This window comes from Coptis chinensis, chromosome 4 (assembly GCF_015680905.1).
Source record: "Coptis chinensis isolate HL-2020 chromosome 4, ASM1568090v1, whole genome shotgun sequence".
Taxonomy (NCBI): Eukaryota; Viridiplantae; Streptophyta; class Magnoliopsida; order Ranunculales; family Ranunculaceae; genus Coptis; species Coptis chinensis.
Genome location: NC_141459.1, coordinates 14,340,942 through 14,360,550, shown reverse-complemented (window position 1 = coordinate 14,360,550; position 19,609 = coordinate 14,340,942). Strand labels below are relative to the sequence as shown.

The 19,609-nt window shown below is 35.6% G+C and overlaps 1 protein-coding gene and 1 long non-coding RNA gene across 8 annotated transcripts; one reads left to right on the top strand and one right to left on the bottom strand.

Moving 5' to 3' along the window:
- Positions 1-402: 402 nt before the first annotated feature.
- Positions 403-14,379, top strand: LOC147502073 (uncharacterized). Of its 2 annotated transcripts, none has more exons than XR_015221568.1 (4): positions 403-437; positions 9,663-9,795; positions 10,050-10,091; positions 13,917-14,379. It is a non-coding gene; the product is annotated as an uncharacterized LOC147502073 (long non-coding RNA). The 2 variants fall into 2 exon arrangements; XR_015221569.1 differs by having other exon boundaries at positions 11,546-14,379.
- Positions 5,518-19,374, bottom strand: LOC147502072 (agamous-like MADS-box protein AGL21). Of its 6 annotated transcripts, XM_086607030.1 has the most exons (7): positions 19,222-19,374; positions 18,794-19,018; positions 9,703-9,781; positions 7,805-8,026; positions 7,485-7,567; positions 7,232-7,396; positions 6,948-7,159 (listed from the first exon to the last, which is right to left on the bottom strand). In XM_086607030.1, exons 2-4 carry the CDS (start codon positions 18,973-18,975, stop codon positions 7,835-7,837), a joined length of 453 nt encoding a protein of 150 aa, XP_086463156.1. In that variant the 5' UTR covers positions 18,976-19,018; positions 19,222-19,374; the 3' UTR covers positions 6,948-7,159; positions 7,232-7,396; positions 7,485-7,567; positions 7,805-7,834. The 6 variants fall into 6 exon arrangements, with proteins under 6 accessions (XP_086463158.1, XP_086463157.1, XP_086463156.1 ...); XM_086607029.1 differs by having other exon boundaries at positions 6,948-7,396; XM_086607032.1 differs by lacking the exons at positions 6,948-7,159; positions 7,232-7,396; positions 7,485-7,567; positions 7,805-8,026 and adding an exon at positions 5,518-5,550.
- Positions 19,375-19,609: the final 235 nt, after the last annotated feature.

Sequence of the window (19,609 nt, the reverse complement as noted above, 5' to 3'; positions counted from 1 at the left end):
TGTTTGGATTCATAACTATATATTGAAAAAATCACTACGGTAGGAATTTATAGCAGCCGTACTACTGTATATGCGCTGAGTTCAATAGTCGCGCACCATCCCACTCCGTATTCTGCGGGTTCTTTGTTAGTTTGTCTTCATTCAAGGTGTTTGATGTTTCTTTTGATTGGTAAAAGGGCTATTGGCTTCCCTGTTCTAATGAATGCATTCCTTAAGGGCTGTAGCCTGTAAGATATGGACATTGTGCCATTTGTGTAATTAGGGGGCCTTTTGGTGTGGGAGGAATCAAAGACATTTTGATTATACACCTCATCTGACTTTGAAGATGTTGGTTATATCGAGCAAATGATTAATCTTCCTTGGTCAAAGATCTAGAGGCGAATGGAGGCGCCCATTTCTAGCTTTTCTTCAGAATGGATGAGCTGATGGCCATTTTGGTACATCTTCAAGACTTTGTTTTTCCATTTTTATTTTTTTTATTTGGTTTTCTAGATTTTGTCGAGGCTTACTTTTGTCATCGTTTCTTCTATCTTTTTCATCTTTATGTAGTGATTATATCTCATCCCATTACTATGTTTTTATTGGTGATATATAATGTATTTTCACCTTTAATTGGATTTTTGTTTTGCAAAGGCGGGAATATCCCTACATATAATGGAATAAGGAAGGGAAAACATATGAAACATGGAAGTAAAAAGGTGCTGCTTGATCGATATTAACTCCATACTAATAGATTATCATTTGGTGCAAAAGCTCCTGTTGTACATATATAATCACCTAAACTATTTGAAGCCTTGCATTAAAATCTTGAAACCCAAGTTTGTCTGATAGAACATTTCTGTGGCCATCCTTACATCTCCCTGTCACCCACTTTAACAAGTGTTGGGCTCAAGATATCGTCACACGTGAGGGGCGTGTTGAATTTATATCCCATTGGGGTGTTGCTATAGTAATAGACTTTGACCATAGGGGGATAAGCCTCGAGTGAAATAATCACCTTTTTAGTGACTGAGCGTTGCTTTTAAGTATCCTCAAACTCTCTCCAATTAGTGCTTCCACGTTAATACCCCCAATATACCACATCTCTTAAAAACAGGCGACAATGCCTCCTTAACCAAGCTTAGGGCTACCTAGACAACTCCAAACCGTAAACAAAGGGACTAGAACTTCCATGAGTAAGGCGATGGATGTTATGTAAGGCTTTCAGTCTCCCAATTTTCTGTTAGTACTATATGAAAAAGCTTAACAGTCCCCATTACGGGTGAAGCTTAATATGTGGACAAACATACTTGATTGATTTGGAGTAAACAACCCCTTGTGCCAACTACAATAACCTATTATGATATCATACTAAATTTGAGCATTGAACTTCGAAACCAATTGGCAATGAGTGAACTGCCCAAAATTTATACATTGTTAAGGGGCTTTTCGTTAATCCATGTGTAGGGCTGGTCATCGTTCGGAGTTCGAGCTTGCTCATTTTAATAATATAATAATGAGTCAAATATGTGCACATTTTAAAGTTCGAGCTTGACTACTCTAAACTTTTCAGATTTTTACATAATTTTGTTAAAACATAGAATATTATTATAACAATGTGTTGGATTGTAATAGTTTATCACATATTAATTATAACCATAGTGTGTTCACCATTGTTTTGCATGTTATATTTCGCATTTAGTAAGTATTCTATAAGTATTGTTGTTCATTTATCTCAAATTCAAACTTGTACAATAAACAAGTAGAATCAAGCCCGAAAAACTTGTGTTCGAAGTTGAACGTATAGCTAGGCTCGATGAGGTACTCAATACTGGGAGAGAATTTGATGTAGGATAGGATACCTATAGTTGGTCAAGTGAAGAATTTTAATTAGTAGTTAAATAAAAGTGTTTTTTATTTTGCATTACTTGAGTCTAAGAAACCATATCTTTGAGTATAACTTCTGTAGTATTTTATAAGAACCAACCCATTATGATTGTTATGAATTGAATCACAATCAAGAATTCTCTCGGTTGAAAGTGTCTTTGTTTATTATCTATCTTTCTACTCCTAAAGCTTCATCTTCTTCTAGCTTATTGTTTAAATTTTGTCTATATATATTTCTTATCTTTTTCACTTCTACTACTAATTGAGATTTCTATATCTTTTTTTCTAAAGCTATACTTGTTCTATATTAATTGGTATCGAGTCATACTTTCTCGATTTTCATTTAGAAAGCGATCAATCACCATCCTATTTTTATTTGCCCACCACCTCATCACCATCAGTTTTTTTCATCATCAAATTGATTCCGCTCACTTTCACCTTCAACTCAATGAAAGAATTTCGTCCACCACATCATCACCAACCTTTTGGCCAAAAGACAAGAAAAATGTCATCTTGCTGAATTTTCATAGACCGAATACTTTGAATTAGAGTCGTGCTATATCTCAATATGGAGTTGGTTGAATCTAGTTCCTAAGGAAAAATCGGGTTAAGACGTTTTGACATCGGAGTAAAAAAGATACATCATTTTTTTCCAAGGTGTCGATTTGGACTGATTTCGAGTTTGGCAAGATAAACAAATAAAGATGAGTTCTTATACCCCTCCACAACTTTCCTCTCTAACCATCACTTATCACACACCTTGATTTGTGGTACACCAAACGTGACTTCAATATTTTTAATGCTCGTCCACTCGGCCCCCTACATAGAGATTTTGTTCGTGATCATGCAAAATTCAAGGAAGATCGATAAAATGGTTTTCAGTTCCATCCAACATTCAAGCTTCCATACTTTGAAGGCCAGTATCATATTAATGATTGGATTCACTTAGTTGAAGAATATTTTTCAAAAAATAGATATACAAATAAATCCAAAACAATTATTGTTGATGAACTTCTTGTTGGAGAAACATATTGTGTGTGGACTAACATGAACAATAATTGATATAATTTTATTTATTGTTGGTATTGCATGAAAAGTATGTTAAGGTGTGTTTTTCTTCCTAGAACTGAAAATCCTAGTGTATCTAAGCCTCTCCTGCGGTTTCCCCCAAAGTCTTCCACCACAATTACCTACACATGAAACCAATATCAACACCCATATTATCCACACTACCACCAATATCAACTGTCATATTACCTACACCACCACTAATATCTATACCCATATTACGTACTCCTCCCAAAATTTCTAACCCAAAACCTCAACCCATCAACCTAAATCCTCCACCTACCAAAGATATAGTTGCAGTCACTGTTGAAGCCAATGAAGATGTCCGTAATTGCCTTGTTGAAAATCAAAACTTTGTTGAGAAGAAACCTTTTGAAGTGGATATTGATAGGAAAGGAGATTCACCTCAAGAAAACAACTCAAAGATGAGTTCTTTTAAAGAAGAGGAGTTTACAATGGTTGAAGTTGTACTGAAACATCTTGACTTTGAAGACCCATTTGTGGAATACTATAGCTAGTTGGTTGTTGCTAGTGGTGATGTCAAGAACTTATTTGGAAGATCAAATTTTCAAATTCAGAACTTCAGAATTCTACTTCCACGTGTTCCCGAATTTTTTGATAGACCATCCAAGAAGTGAGAAAAAAAAAAGACACAAGAAAAGATGGAAAGCTCAAGGAGACATAACTTTTAAGCATCTTGCAAACAAAGCTCTCATAATTCTCATGCATAACCCAAGGGCGAGTTCTTTCAAAAAAAAATATAGTGGGAACCTAATTTCTAAACACGTTGGTTGTTTTCTCCAATTTTCAACTCGAGGACGAGTTGTTTCAAAGAAGAGGAGAATGATGTAGGATAGGATACCTATAGTTGGTTCTAGAAGAATTTTAATTAGTAGTTAAAATAATTTATAATTTTGTGTTTAATTAGAATTAAAAATAGTTTTATTTTGCATTAAGTCAAGAGACCATATCTATAAATATGGCTTCTCTAATATTTTGTAAGAACCAACACATTATGATTATTATTAATCAATTACAATCAATAATTCTCTCAATTGAGTTGTCTTTGTTTATTATCTATCTTTCTTTTCTAAAACTTCATTTTCTTCTTACTTATTGTTCTAATTGGCCTCTATATACTAGAAATTACCCGTGATTTTGTTACTATTCTTTTGAGGCGTTAGTTTCATTCAATTACTAAAGTAAAAGCAATATACATGCATTTCATACTAAAGCTTGTGGTCCGGCTCAAGTAAGGTATGTGACATGTAAAGAATTATAAATTCTAATAATTCAAGTTATTTGTTGCATCAAGTTTCCTAATAATTTGGTTATTTGAATCATAAGTGGATTTGTTTCCTACTTAAACTCTAAAGACTTTGTTAGAACACATATCTCAACGCAATATATTTGATCTCACACAAATTACCTCATCTCATATTAAATCTGAACCACCACTTAACAATAGAATATCTCAAGATCAGTCTCTTCGATTATGTCAGATTGATATTTCTTATCTTTCTTCTTCACTTCTATACTAATTGAGATTTCCGTATCTCTTTCGTCTAAATCTCTACTTGTTCTACATTAGAATTTGAGCTCGACTCGAACTCAACTCGCTTCGATGACCTGCCCTATCCATGGGGGCTATATCAAATATCTCAAACGCGACTCCCTTGCGCATATGCTTACTTGAGTCCGATTCGGGGACTACGTGCAGTCGGGCCTTTTGTGCAAAATACAATAAGCTGCCCCGGTACCACATTCAATTTTGGGGTACCCAGTTGAAAAGCAATTGGCAATGACTAGAGATGGTCGAGTAGTTAAAGAGAAGCACAACAATGTACATCAAATGGTAAGAGCATTACCAATGGGTTGTGTAAATTTACACAGCCACATAGGCTCTATATAGTAGTCACATGTGTTTTTAAAAGAAATTTACACAATAAGTGTAATGTGTAAAAATACACAATCAAAAGTGAACCAATGGAATCTTTTTGCAAAATGTGCAAAAACAAGTGGTGTTGGCTTTCCATTAGTTTAAATAAAGATAATGCAAAACTTGTGGAATCCCATTTTTTGAAGTAGTGGGTAGTTAGAACTAATTGAGTTAAAAAATGTGTAAAACTATTCTCATTTTTAAACAATCATTTAAACACTTTTAAGTTAAAAGTTATTTTACACAATACCATTGGTAGAAGTTTTTTAGTGAGAATTGTGTAAATTTACACAAACTTTTTACACAATCTGATGTAGATTTATGAGCGGAAGCGATTAAGAAGAAGAAATCTACAATTTATATGAAAAACAATTAAAAACCCTAAAATAAAGAAGTTTCTTTTATTGACTCTGAGAAAGAAAATCACTACTAAACATCAACTGTCTAACTCTAACCTCAAGCCATTTATTTATAACTATCCTAGAAAGCAATAAACCAATAGTAATATGCCATGCCACATGGCATTCTAAAAACAAAAGACTACTAAAAAGATGGACGCCTCTTTATGCATTTGAGCTTGGGCCTATTGATGTCCGCATCACAATCCCATTGGTCATGCTCTAAAGGAAAACGTACGACCTCTTAGGATACACCACTCCTTATTCACCACCACTTTGCTGAGAAAGCCAAGGTTGATATAGTCATAACAGTGCTAGCGAAGGATGCTAAGGTGTAACAAGGTGAAAAACACAAATATTTTATGTATATTGATAATGGTGGGGACTGGTTCCACATTAGCCACTTTCTATATTGTTGTTTATTTTAGTTATCTATTTTAGAAGAAATTTAAGGTTTAGGGAACTATTTAGTAGTTGCCAAAATAAAGTTTCTTAAAAACCTTTTCTATAAATAAGGCAAGAGAGACTCATTGTAATGAGGTTATTTTGAGTTATGAATTTTCAATAAAAATATGGTTTTCATGTGTTACATCTGTGTGAGCCTATAAAGGTTCCTTGCAAAGGCAAAATCCTTTAAAGGCATGTTGTGGATTACTGATTTTGTCCACAGAAGCTCCTACAAAGGCAAAATCCATAATTTATTCATAAATTCATAGGTCAAAATAATCTCATTACAATGAGACTCTCATGCCTTATTTATGGAAAAGGTTTCTTTCTAGCCAAGAAACTTTAATTTGGCAACACTAAATAGTTCTCAAGTCTCTTCTAAAATAGGAAACTCAAAATCAACTATAATATAGGAAGTGGCTGTGGTGGGACCAGGACTGCCATTATCCAATATACATCCCTACTACAATCAGAAAATTTCAGAAACATTTTTATGGAAAATTTTATAATGAACTCTAAAATCTTAAGAATTTCATTGAAGATATTAGATTTGTGGAGCTTGCCACCTCCAACGATTTTGAGGAAACGATAACACACCAATGGTCAGCTAGAATATGTTAAGAAGATGGGAATACGTTGTAGCCTATGCTTAATTTCTCTGGTTTTCTTCTGAGAATCTTTCATTGTTCCCAAAAAATATCAGCCTTGAGATGGTAGTAGCAATGATAGCCGAAGATGATGTTTTATTTATTTATTTTTTTCCTTCACTGTGTTACTCTCATATGGTCTCCATAGTCCTTTCACATACATTGTGGGCTTGTCGTTGCCATTCTAGCCAATTGGTAGTATCTTTGTAATACTACGCGGTCCCAATTGTGTCTGGGTACAACACCCTTCCTTGACTATTTTCATAGAAAATGAAAAGGTAGTCATTCACCATGGTATACGTAATAGCAATTTGGTTTTCACAAGGTGTTTGAGGCTTTGCCTTGGAGCAGAGCTTCCAAAAGTTCTTTAGACCTTGAGAAAAGGTAAGAAAACTCACCAGGGTCCTGGCATACACTCCATCACTTGCAACAGTGAGATGCCCAACTCTTACTCCATCTACTTTTATGCAACTTGTCCAAGTGGCACTTGATGTCCATAACCTGATGACAAGATATTACTAGTTAAAGACTTTAATCTCATTAGAGTCCCCTCTACAGAAGTTAGTTAAATTCAGATAATCCTTTGTTTTTTTTTTTGATCCTGTGTTCAGCAGTGAGGACTATGCCTCAGCCTGAAGCCATTGAAGTACCTTACCTCAAGACACTATTCTTTACTGTCGAGAACCTATCATATTTTGGTTTCAATCTTTTTGTTGATGCAATTGTCTCGTCTAGGTTTTGAGAGTTGTATAGAAATATTCTTATTCCCTTATCCTGGCTTTCTGAAAACGTATCTGACAGAATATGTAAGTCAGCGGTAGTTGAGAGGAACTAGATTGGGGGACTTCAGGTGACAAGGTAGAAACCTATCGAGGAAGAAGATTGTTGAGTAGCGACTAATACTGGATACTGCAGCTTTTGGAACTAGATTCAAGAGTTGATTGTAAGAGGCATGAGCTGACTATGAAGGTGCAGAGTGAATGAGATATCCGAGTACACCTTGTACGTGTCAACTAATTGCTGAAAATAACCTGCAGAACATATTCAAGAACCATGTGATAAGTGAATGGCTTAGAAAAGTACTGCAAGGTGGTGAAGATTGTGGTAGGCGACTAGTACCTCAATTTCCTGAATTAGTTAATATTGCTTGAGGTGTGGATATAAAACCAAGGACAACTGGATAGTCCTCTAAGTTGATCCTGCTGAGAATTAGAAAATTGGAAGAGCCGAAGGCTTGTGTCAGTGTGCTATATTTGGGAATTTTGGGAATTTACAACGTACTTGTATCACTCATATTGAAATTCTTGGCTTAGGGTACATCATACTTGTTCGTAGACAAAGATCTATTCTTGTGACAGGAGGTGTTGCAGACAAACATTGCCAAGACAAAAATTGAGAAATAGGAAGCGTACTTTTCTGGTCATCAAGAGGTTTGATACCTTCAAATTTAGTCTAGACTGTAGGAATTTTCACAATCTCAATCTTGATTGTATTTCGTATTGCCATTTGCAAGGTGCAAGGAGGATCCTACTACTGATTAAAGACACATTGTCTTTTAATTTGCCGAATGCATGGGTGCTCCCGACTAGCTTGGTTGGTAAATCTGTGGTATTTATTACAACAAACCTGGGTTTGGCACCCATCAGCACCGATTTCAGTTCCTGATCATAATATTACGAATATGTTAAGATTTTTAAAAAGCAGCTAAATGATAGAATTTTGGGGCGACGCATATGCTGTTCAAGAAACTACTTACTCAAAGATTGAGTTGTTTGACCTTAGAATTTGCACTATATGTCATGGTCAAATTCTTACTTCATTCTTCATCTTTGGAATCACAAATTGTCAACCTGATTGTTATTCGAAATCACAGGAGGTGAATTACAGATTTATTCAAGTTACTTTTATGAATATTAAAATGAAACCTATTTTAAATTCGATTCAACACATTCCTAACTAAATTTTTGTTTTGTTTTATTTTGTTTTTTATTTTGCATTTTTGATCGGTCAGTAAAGTACATTGAATAATCAATCAAATATAAGTAGGACGAGATCTCCTAAAGTACAAGGAGTAAAAGATCAGGACTTGTTCTTAAAATGACTCTCTTTGTCCACTTGACAATATTTGTTGGCTCCCCCTGTTCTTGGGGTACCAAAAGTTAATGTATAAAAGATATTAACACATGAATTGTGACAACCATGGTCCTCTTTGGGTGGATGACAGAATATTTATTCATTTCGGGAGAAACAACCGAAATTCACTTCAAGAATACTGAATCAGTTTTTGTCATGTGGAGCCAACATATAAGTGGAGAGCTCGGTCTGACATTTGTCTATTTGTGTGAGTGCACAAGAACAAGATGAAAAAATAAGTGTTCTGGGGGTGGAGGGTTCAAGTTTGTGAAGAGTATTTGGATTTACCATTGTGAAAAACCCAAAATCTTAAAGAATTTGACACCAATTTGATGTATACTCGAAGGCGGAAGCAATCTTCGATGATAAACACCAATAAAAATTTATGGAAATACCCAAAAACTAGGGTTTGAATAGAAAACCGAATTCTCTTAATTCGATAATAATAATCAAGTCTGAAAATCTTAAGGTTTACATCTGTTTATAAAGAGAACTAGTTGCTAAAAAGAACAAATCCTAATCATAATAGAACTTGGGAAACTAAAATAGAAGCTAGTCTAATTCTAATTAACTAAGGATTCAAAATAGAAATAGGATAAAAGATAAACTCTAGCTGTAGCATTATGCATGTGCTGTGCACATGATAGTCTATTGCGTCCTCGCATCAGTTTTGTTTTCACTATGTCCAGAAGTTGAGCACTGTGAGATTTATTTACTATGATTACTGAAAATCTCTCCTCAGGATTCTTCTTATCTCGAGGTTCACATTGATGGGTGAAGAATTTTTGAAGCAATTATAATCAAAAGAACTAATAAAAATTCTGTAATGCCACCAAAAGGCCTAGATAACCGTGCCTCTTACTGCTGTTGGTATGGTTGATGAATCTTCCATAAACCCACATGTAATATTAAAACAACCAGCTAGTGATGGAAACTTGGATTACTGCATATAAATCAGTTGTTGATACCATATTTATGAGTATGTACACATCTGATGCTATAGCAAACATATGCTCTGATGGATTTCTGCAGCCTTCCAGCAAGACTACTATTATACCAACAGCATGCTTACTCCTATAACATTTAGCAGTATTGTTTATAGTCCCATATATTGGTATGTGATTTTAATAAGTAACATCACAAGATATGCCTTCACTCCTGCAGGAAAGCTTGCATGAGATACAAGAGAGGTTTTGAGAGATACCTTGACTTCTGAAGTTGGATTCAGCAATTGATGATGTTCCTCCTTGGACTTGTTATACTGATCAATTACAGATTTCATGCTGGTAATGACAAGGTAAAATCATCAGCGTTTTTGTAATCATTTATTCAATAGAACATAGATCCCAACTTTGAAATAATCCGTGGAGCATGTAGCACATGAGAAGAAAAAAGGCTGATAAGGTTGTGCTTCCAAAAAGGTAAAAATGTGGTGTTTGTTCCACGAAACCGTCTAAAATTTAGATGGATCTGTTATCTACTTATCATGTTTATTCTTTATATTGGCGAACATTCTTGTATTTATTTAATTACATTGATGTGTGTTATCAGAAAGATGCGCTGAAGCAATGAAGAAGATATCAGAATATTGAGGTAATTTTTATAACTAGTTTTTTATGATATATTGATATGCTATTTCATCCCCACAATCAAAATTAACGACATCAGAGTATTTTCATATCAGTTCATAAAGATAATAAAAGAAAGCTAAAGATGTGTGTGGGGGTATACTAAGACACTTCTAGGTTCTGTAGTATTCTAAGAGGGGAAACCAGAGCTGTCGTGAGGGTATTCTAAAAGACAATTCAGGTTTTGTAGTATTGCCTTATGCATGTGGTGTCAGTTCATCATGAATTACAAGTGATTGTGGAAGGCCTAGAGAAAACAGAGAGATTGGTTTATTTACCACCATATTATTATTATTATTTATTTATTTGGGTACTTTATTATATTTTTCTTATGAAAGCCATTTTAGTAGAAATTTTTATAGAATACACTTTTACTAAAAAATTGTTACATGTCAGCATGCTTTCATACATGTATGCTGTAAATTTGGTGCATATTGTGTCTAGCTATAGTACATGCTGGACCTGTTTCTTTCAGAGGGGATTTAGTTTGTGTTCATTGTTGTATATTCATTTACTGGTGCTTTCAAAATTATTTTTCAAAAGGCTATTAGTGGATCATAACAGTTAAAAATTTAGAGTTAATATTAAGGGTGTTTTGCATTTTGGTCCTAGTGATATTAGGGTTTGGTCTGAAATTGTGTTAAAGTGTGTTGACTTTGCCTTTCTGTGAGTGGACTGAACGGCCGTCTATTCCATACATATTTTTCCAAAATGGCTATAATGCCCACATATCGTACACGTGACCTAAGGACCAAACTGCAAATATCACTATTAAGAGTAGGACCAATTATTAAAAACTCCTTCTTCATTAATCCACCGGTGGAGCTTGGACTGTTTAACATTAATGACTAACACCACTCCACCACTACCTTTACCATCCATAATAACCTAAATTGCCACCACCACTACAATCCATGACAATAACTATAGTTGGCATATGCGATAGCCTAGGGGTGTAAAAAAAACCCTCAGCTGGACCTGCCTGGTCTGGCCCTCATGTTTTGAGGAAAGGGTAAGGGCCTAGATTTTGAAGCATGAGGGCGGCCTTCAGCCCGACCCTCTAAACTCTAAAGCTCTTATAAGGCCCGCCCACATTATGGCCTATAGTGGTGTTTACTTTTTCTTAACAAAAATACATGTAATGTTATACCCTTAGGGTTTTAATTTTTACTTGTTATAAATTATAATATAGGGTAGAAATGTAAATTCAACGTAACGTACAAAATTATTGTAACAATTTTGAATGAGGCCAGAGGAAAAGTATGTTGGAAAGGCGCCTATATTGCCCGGTGATGGGTAATGGTTGCACTACGGTGTGGTTCTACTTTACTTACGAAGCTGTCGTAGATCTAGGATATGGGAAATTATATTTCAACTCCTAATGTTGTGGTCTTTTCAAACGTGTACAATTGGCTGCAGGGTTGGTGAGCACTTTATAGTTAAGCATGCTAAGGCAATGGCAGTACTAGGACGGGTGACCTACTAGGAAGTCTCATTGGATATAAAACTCTATACGGTTGAATTTCCACAATGGGTAAGTGAGGAGAATATCGACAAGACATGATAGAGCTAATCGACACAATGGTATTAGAGCAAATAATGGCTTGATTCAAAGGTGGTGGGTCTGTCTGGGTGTGGCCCGAGTAGGGCTATGTAGGAAAGGTGCTTAGTCTAGTGATGAGTGACAGTTGCGTCCATAGTATGGTCCTACTTCGTTTAAGAGTTGTCCTAGATCTTGGATATGGGTAATTATCTGCTAAAGTCTAATATCGTTGCCTTTTCAAGCTCAGTTGGCTGTAGATTGGTGAGAATTTTGTATTTGAGCGTGCTCAATCAGGAGGGATCAGTACCACGATGAGTGACCTACTAGGAAGTCTCCTTATAAATAAACTCCACACTGTCGGAATTCACTGTGGCTAACTGGGGACAATATTGACATGAAGCAGAATGGGTGAATCGTTACTAAAAATAGTTATTTTGAGATGTACCAAAAACCCTTATTTTCTTATTCAAACCCTAGCCTAGTAGCCTTCTCCAACCCAAATTTCACTCTTCTCATCCCATCCACAACCCAAATGTCCTAGATTCAAGGTAGATCTCTTACTCGGAAGCAATAAAGAAGAAGAAAAAGAGAAAAAAGCTTCTCTTTTAATTGTGGGGTTTTCTCTAACCCGTACTTAGATCGACACTGGTTTTGGTCTTCATTGGATTTGGTTGTGGGTTTTTGGGTTGCCTCTTTTTGGGAAGCCATCTTCGTTATTTTTGCAGATTGTTTCTTGTTTGAAGACCTTGAATAAGTCAAATCTAGGTTTTTGGTGGTGTTTGTTGCTTTAAGTTGGCTTTACTTAGTCCAGCATCTCTCAATCGACGCCAAAGCTATGGGTTCAGCCCTTGTGTTTGATTTTCTGGTTTGGCTTTATACTTTGCTTGTTCCAAGCCAAGGCTATCTCCCTTAATCTACCCGTTGTCCGGTTTGCTGGTTTGAGTTTATTGGTCAGGCCACCGTTCCTTTGTTGGGCTTTGGGTGGGGCGTTCCATTGGAATTGCTTATATGCCACTTTTGTCATGGAGTGTTATGTTGTGCAATTTGAAGACTTACGAGTTTTTACTTTGGAAGACTGTCCAACACGGTGGATGAATGAGCAAGGTTGAAGCTGGTCCAGATAAGAAGATGTGGTTTCCAATGTGATTTTGTTACTGCTGTTGGTGGAGTTCACGTCGAGAATACCGGATGTTTAGTGCTTTTGATTGTTTTAATTGTATTGATTTCATCCTTGTTTTTCTTGTTGGGTCAGCTTGTTGTGCACGTAAGGAAATTATATATATATATCTTAATATTAAAGTTCTCACAAGGGGTATTTTTCGAGCTCTATTAAAATTTTACGTCATCAACTTAATAGTTAACTTAAAATGGAATTTTTTTTTCTTTTAGAATCCAACTTCAAATGGGAATCTCTTTTCTTTTTAAAATCAAAACTCAAATAATAGCATAAAAACTCTTTATTTCCAAATTAAAATAGGATTCCTCCCCTAATTAAAAAACACGGGTTTTTAAGACTTAATTAAAACAATTTGTTAATAAATTAAAATAGGTTAGCGACGAAAATAGAAATCACGATTTGTTATGATTGCTGAGTAAATTTTTAAAAGAGCGGTTCGTATGCACGAGTCTACTTTCTAGTTTTAGTTATTACAATCAGGCAGTTTATAGAAGAAAAAAAAAAAAAAAAAAGAAGAAAGAAAAAGTGGTGTACCAAATGAGAATAGAATGAAATTTAATTCTTGGTTGATGAGACTTGTATTTGAGAGAAGGGGAGAGAATGTGAATCTTCTCTTGAGTTTTATATTTTTTTTGTACTGTAGAAAGGAGAGGAAAGCTTTGTGAGAGTGCCATTTTCTTCATATTATTAACTCATTTCCAATTCGTAGGCTAATTTCTCCTATCAAGGGGGCAATATGAAGCCACTATGAACATAGTAGTTAGTAACATTCATATTTGTATTCTTGTAAATGTAGGCCATGCACTTAAGTTATACATGAGAAAGTGTAAATCAAAGACTTTCATGCAGAAGAACTAATGGGAGTTGTTCTGTGTGTGAAAGTGAAGAGCCCAAAAATGACTGTATCAGAGTATATGTCAATCATAAGTATAGTGATGAGAATCATTTTTATTATTCAGATATCATAGGTCTAAATGTGCATAACACGTGTTGTTATCCTATTATGTAGAATTTTTCTCCCTTGAATTTCAAATTATTTCATAAATATATTAATTGTTCGTCTCTTCTAGTTCAAATTATTGCATTGGGAGTCTAGGTGTGGAGACTTGTTATATTGCAGAATGTCACGACATTATAGAAAGTACAAGGAGAGCAATTGAGCAAAGATGGAGGGACTTATGGATAGAATCAGGCTCACAAGTCGCTGTCTATGCTTTTCAGTCAAACAAGGTGGGATATATATGGTGAAAACCTCAAAGCGTAACTAAATTGGGTGAACATCACAGACACATGGAGGGAAACCAACTTTGGGGCTGATTCTTGTGCTAAGGAAGGATGCATTCTCGCATGTGGATGGTGAATGCATGGACCAGACTTCAAACAAGCACTAGAGGACCCCCAATGCAACCTACTACAGGTTTACATAAAAATCTGGCATGGAACACTATCCATGGCCACATAGGATGTAACTTTAATTTTATTTCTTTATAACTTTTTACCTTTAATACAAAATTATCCTTGAGCAAAAGAAAATCTCTACTAGTTTAAATCAACCATCAAGACTAATATTCTCTTCTTCGTCCATTTCTCTTAGTTTATAAGGGTTTGATATTTAGACAATGCTTTAGATTGAGATCGACTCTTATTCACCATTATAACATTGTTAAAGAGTATATCGCATGGGTTTGATATTTTTAAAGGGTTGGCGACAGTGGGAATGTCGCATGGGTTTTTTTATTTTTATTTTTTTTTTCATTTGGGGCTTACATTGGTAGTGTCGCCACGATAAAGTAGTGTTGCGGTGGTAAGTCTTACTCCAAATTTGCGGCTGTTATTTGCCTCCACCTAGAGTTGGTTAAAATTTTGGATACTTGTTTCAAATTTCAGCCTCAAACATGTAGGTGATACTAACACCACCTAGAAATGCTCTAACATATGGGACTGCAAAGCTTATGTAAGCACGTGGATTACTGGTCAACTCTCTCATGCATGCAGTTTTAACTATGGTCAAGAAGTGAACACTCTCCTTCTTCGATGAATTGTGGACCCAGGAAAGCTCCTCAAATGAAGTAATGCTGTTGGATCTGAGCCAAATTTCCTTTAAGTACTAAACACAGATGGGGCATCCCTCAGAAATAACCCAAGACCATGTGGTGTTGTACGCAGAGATAACAATGGTGAATTCAAGTTTTCACTATGGAAAATATTGTTATTTGCCCCAACTTTAGAGCAGAATGTCTAGCAATGGTTGAAGGTAATGAGTGTACGTGCAGTTACTAGGATTTTTAGGCAGCAACTGGTGGACATTGATTCTGTAGCAACTACTCTATCATTTAACACAAACAATTTACCATGAACTTTGCTACCAAGTTAGCCTTTGAAGAACTGCAAGTCTCAACTACAAACATGGGGGAATAGATGCTCTTTCTAAAGCAGGTGCGGCACTACAGGACAATGTGTCCATTTTCGTCAATGGTCAACCATCTTGGCTACATAAATGGAAAGATCCTTCGAGGTCTTTATCATATTTGTTTGATGAATGTAATTTACTCCATTTCCCTTAAAGGTGTGTAGTTCATTTTGTTTGAACTAGGTGGGTGCAGCATGTTGCCCCAACCCATATATTCCTTTTGTATTCTAAATTTTCAATATGGGGTTGTTGTCCCTAGTGGAGCAAAGGTGATTTTTGCACCGTCAATTGCATGATATATGTTAACAGTGATAGTATTTCCTTTTTTATATTGTTTGTAGATTTTCAGAATGCTTTTAACATAGTTAATCGAACTACTATGTTGAGAGAGGTTCGTATCTGATGCCCAACTATTGCCCCTTGGGTGGTCGAGTATTTGTATTGTCAACTTGCGAAATTATACTTGGAAGATGATTACATATGATCTGCTACTGGGGTCCAGCAAGGCGACCTTTTGGGTCCCTTTCTCTTTTCACTGATGTTGCATCTTCTGATTCTACAGATCCAGTATAGATGTCAGTTATTACTACAGACTTGGTACTTAGACGATAGGATTCTGATTGGGGATACAAAACAGGTGGCGGCAGCTTTGAGTATGATTCAGGAAGAAGGACCTTCTCACGGGTAGGTTCTTCATGTGGCTAAAACTGAGATATTTTAGCCATCACTGGATCCACGTCGCTCCACTCCCAGTCTTTTTCCTTCAGATTTATCCTGCCCTCAACAAGGGTCAGGTTGCTAGTAGGGGTAGTTAGCACTGATTCATCTTCTATCATAGGCCTTACTCGCAAGTGTGTTAAAAGACAATGACTTTGATGGACCGTTTAGCTGTATTGGAGGATCCACAATGTGAGTTATCATTCTTACAAGCTTGTGTTGGGCTCTCTAAGTTAGCCTTTGCGATTCGTACTTGTCCACCATCCATTTTTAGAGAGGCAGGTAAGGCTTTTGATCAGCATCTCCGCGGTGTTCTTTAGGTATTGTAGTTTCTGATGGTCCTGGCTTTAGTGATCTACAATGGCATTTAGCGACACTTCCATTACATCTTGGTGAGTTAGGTATCTATTGTGCCATTGATGTCTCGACATTTGCTTTTGTTGCTTCCCGTTTTAAGACTTTAGAGCTTAAGAACCACATTCTTAGGAGTTGTGGCCCAGTGCCTATGGGTGAGATTCTTGATGATACTAGCAGTGCATTGCATCTCCGTCTACTCGATTTTGACCTTAATTCTCGGGCTGTGAATGCTACCATCCCCTTAAAACCCCAAAAAAGTTTTGGCAAAAGCTTTCAACGGTAAGATTGTTGTTGGTTTTGAGAGGGAATTTGAGTTATGTGCTCATCATTCATTGGGAGCTTGCAAAATGAACATGCAAATGATTTCCACTTGCTATTCCGATGGAGGAACTTGGACAATGTATGTCGCAGGTGGAGTATTGTGTCATTCTCCGGTACCATCTTATTATTCTTATGTACTATGATGGTGATATTTGCCCTATATGAAAAAAGAGCATACTAGATGCCTTTAGGGACCATTCAACACATTGTAGACATATTTTCTCGGGTTTTAAATATCGATGGATCAAGAGACATTTTATGTGATGATTTTGGAGGGTTGGGTACAAGTGAAGAAAGAAACTCCTCAAGATTTTCTCATTAATCCAAATGAGGTCGATGACATTTGAGATAGGAAAACATGCAACTAAGAGTCCTCCGCCAAGGGGCTAGGAATAGTGACTTTGAGATAGGAGAAAGAAGCAAGAGATGACAGGGAAGATAGAGATGCATTAAGAAGGTAGGATTAACTATAACATTGTTTTATTAGGTTAGGTTCAACAACACTTTGGTTCTTGAGATAACAAATCTGTTGAGCTCCTCGAGAGACTTCAGAAAGTTATGGACAATAATTTTATGACAACTAGTTCTAACGAGTTTGTTTTTAAAATGATAGGATTTGTTATTCAAAAAAGACTTACGACACAACTTGTTGCATGTCTGTCTTAATTATTTGTAAAACTCATTATTATTGTCAATAAAATTTCCACTTGTTAAAAAAATCTTAAAAATTAGAAATTGTCTTTTAGAAGTTCTTGTATTGCAAGTTATATCCCATGATAAATGGATCTCAAACGCAACACATAGATTTGCAAAATCAAATGTACTAATTAATTATTGTACTGGTTCTCTAATACATATTTACTTTTCTCCATCTCCTCTTTTTCATTTTTAACTTTTGTGTTGTGTATGAATTCTCCATAGTACTCCAAGATTGAGTTAATTTGATGTGTTCATGAGAATTTGATATTGCATATGTTGTCTCCCAGGATAACCATTTAGAAAATCTTGGTATGATTATAGATACCATTATTATATATTTGAAAGCAATCGGACCAAAGACATATATCCGATCAAATCCAACGAATCACCGTCGCTCCTTAATAAAAAAAAGTTCGAAAACCAATGTTAACTACTTAGGTTAGGTTTGAAGCTCACCAGCCTGAGGTTTAGTAGCATAGAGCATGGTTGTTTTAGTAATATATATTTATACATATATATGTGTACTACTCCATAGATATTTGGACGCATGGAATCATATGTTCGCGACAAGGTATGCTGTGTGGCAAAGGGATATGAGTCATTTATATTTTTCCACGTTAGGGATACACTTCTCCACATAATATATAGCTTTCACTATTATCAGGAAAAAAAAATGGTATATAGTATTCACAGGCCGGCTCAAAGCACAGAATGAAGTTTTTAATTGACTGTGCGTGCTAAGCCATTTAGACTTCTTACTCTAAACTCTAAAAGTTTCATATCCAAATTACATGCCGAAACGATAGATACTAAGGTAGAAAACGTGTAGATCGAAATTTTCCCTATCCTTACAAAATATATTAAGTGCTCAACTGGAACACCTACCAATTCCATTTCTCTCATCAACAATTCTTCCCCCTTTCTAATGGTGGAACATTTATATATAGAGAAACTCCCCCAGTCATTATGTGCAAGCACACTCGCAATTTCCACATCACCTATGAAATTTGTGATCGAATCTACCTACTGCATGCAATTGCTACTACATACCGAGTGGCTACGATAGCATACACAGACTACTCACGATATAAGTCTAGTTAATAATGAGGAAAGCATGCATCAGCTAGCAAACTACACATCACAAGGTCACAAAACCCTACTTTATATCACCTAGTAGGAGCCATGCAATGCATGGTTGAACTCAGACAAACCCCCAGATTATGAACACATTATTTATTCAATTTTAGCACATTTCATGAACAAATGATCTAACTTCTCTCCAGTAATTAAATTAATAGATCAGACGTACGAGTTTATTCCTCAAATAAATATTCAAAATCTTAATCTACATAAATACATGATTTGGATAGTTTCGTTATATAAGCTAGCTAGAGCAAGCGGAAGAGAGAATGATGAGTGAGATTTGGAGAAAAAGTATCTCACCTGGTGCTTGCAAAATCATAAAGCTTTCCAGTACTAGAGAAGATAACGAGACCAACTTCCGCATCACAAAGAATTGCAAGCTCCTTAGCTTTCTTCAACAAACCATTTCTTCTTTTCGAAAAAGTTACTTGCCTGCTTGTCGTGTTATCGATCCTTCGGATCACAATCTTTCCTCTCCCCATCTCTTTTTATCAGTAAATTCAACTCTTAGAGTTTCAAATTTTCCTAGATTTAAAGATGCCAAAATTAACATAAAAAACGTGACGTATAATCATCAATATGTTCAAAGATCTGAGACAGGAAAATGATAAAATAAAAAATTATCAAACATACATGCATATTCAAAAAACTGTAAATTACTCGGAGATCGAAGAAAAAGACGAAAAATAAATTAAGATTAATTAGTTAGAAGAAAAAATTAAGCTTACTTAGTAAAGCATTAATGGAGAGTGAACAAACAGTAGAGCAGCGTGTCTTGCACAGGTCCCTCTCTCTAATGACTTTTTTTCCCCACAAAATACTTGCTTTTTAAGGAAAGCTAATTGGCTGTTTAGAAGAAAATAAAACCACCTATTTATGGAAAACCAGGGTGGTTTATGTTTAAAACCATTTAGTGGTATTATTGTCACAACCTATAAAGGGCTCCTTTCAATGTCCAATCGCAACATGATTGAATTTTTTATTCTAGTATTTCGATAGCGCCGTCTGCCTTATAGATCACCGACACGTGTAGAGTTTTTATATGTAGGTCGTACATCAAGTTGTTATGGCTTTTTTTTTTCTTACTTTTTTGCCCTTCAGAATTATTGAATGCCA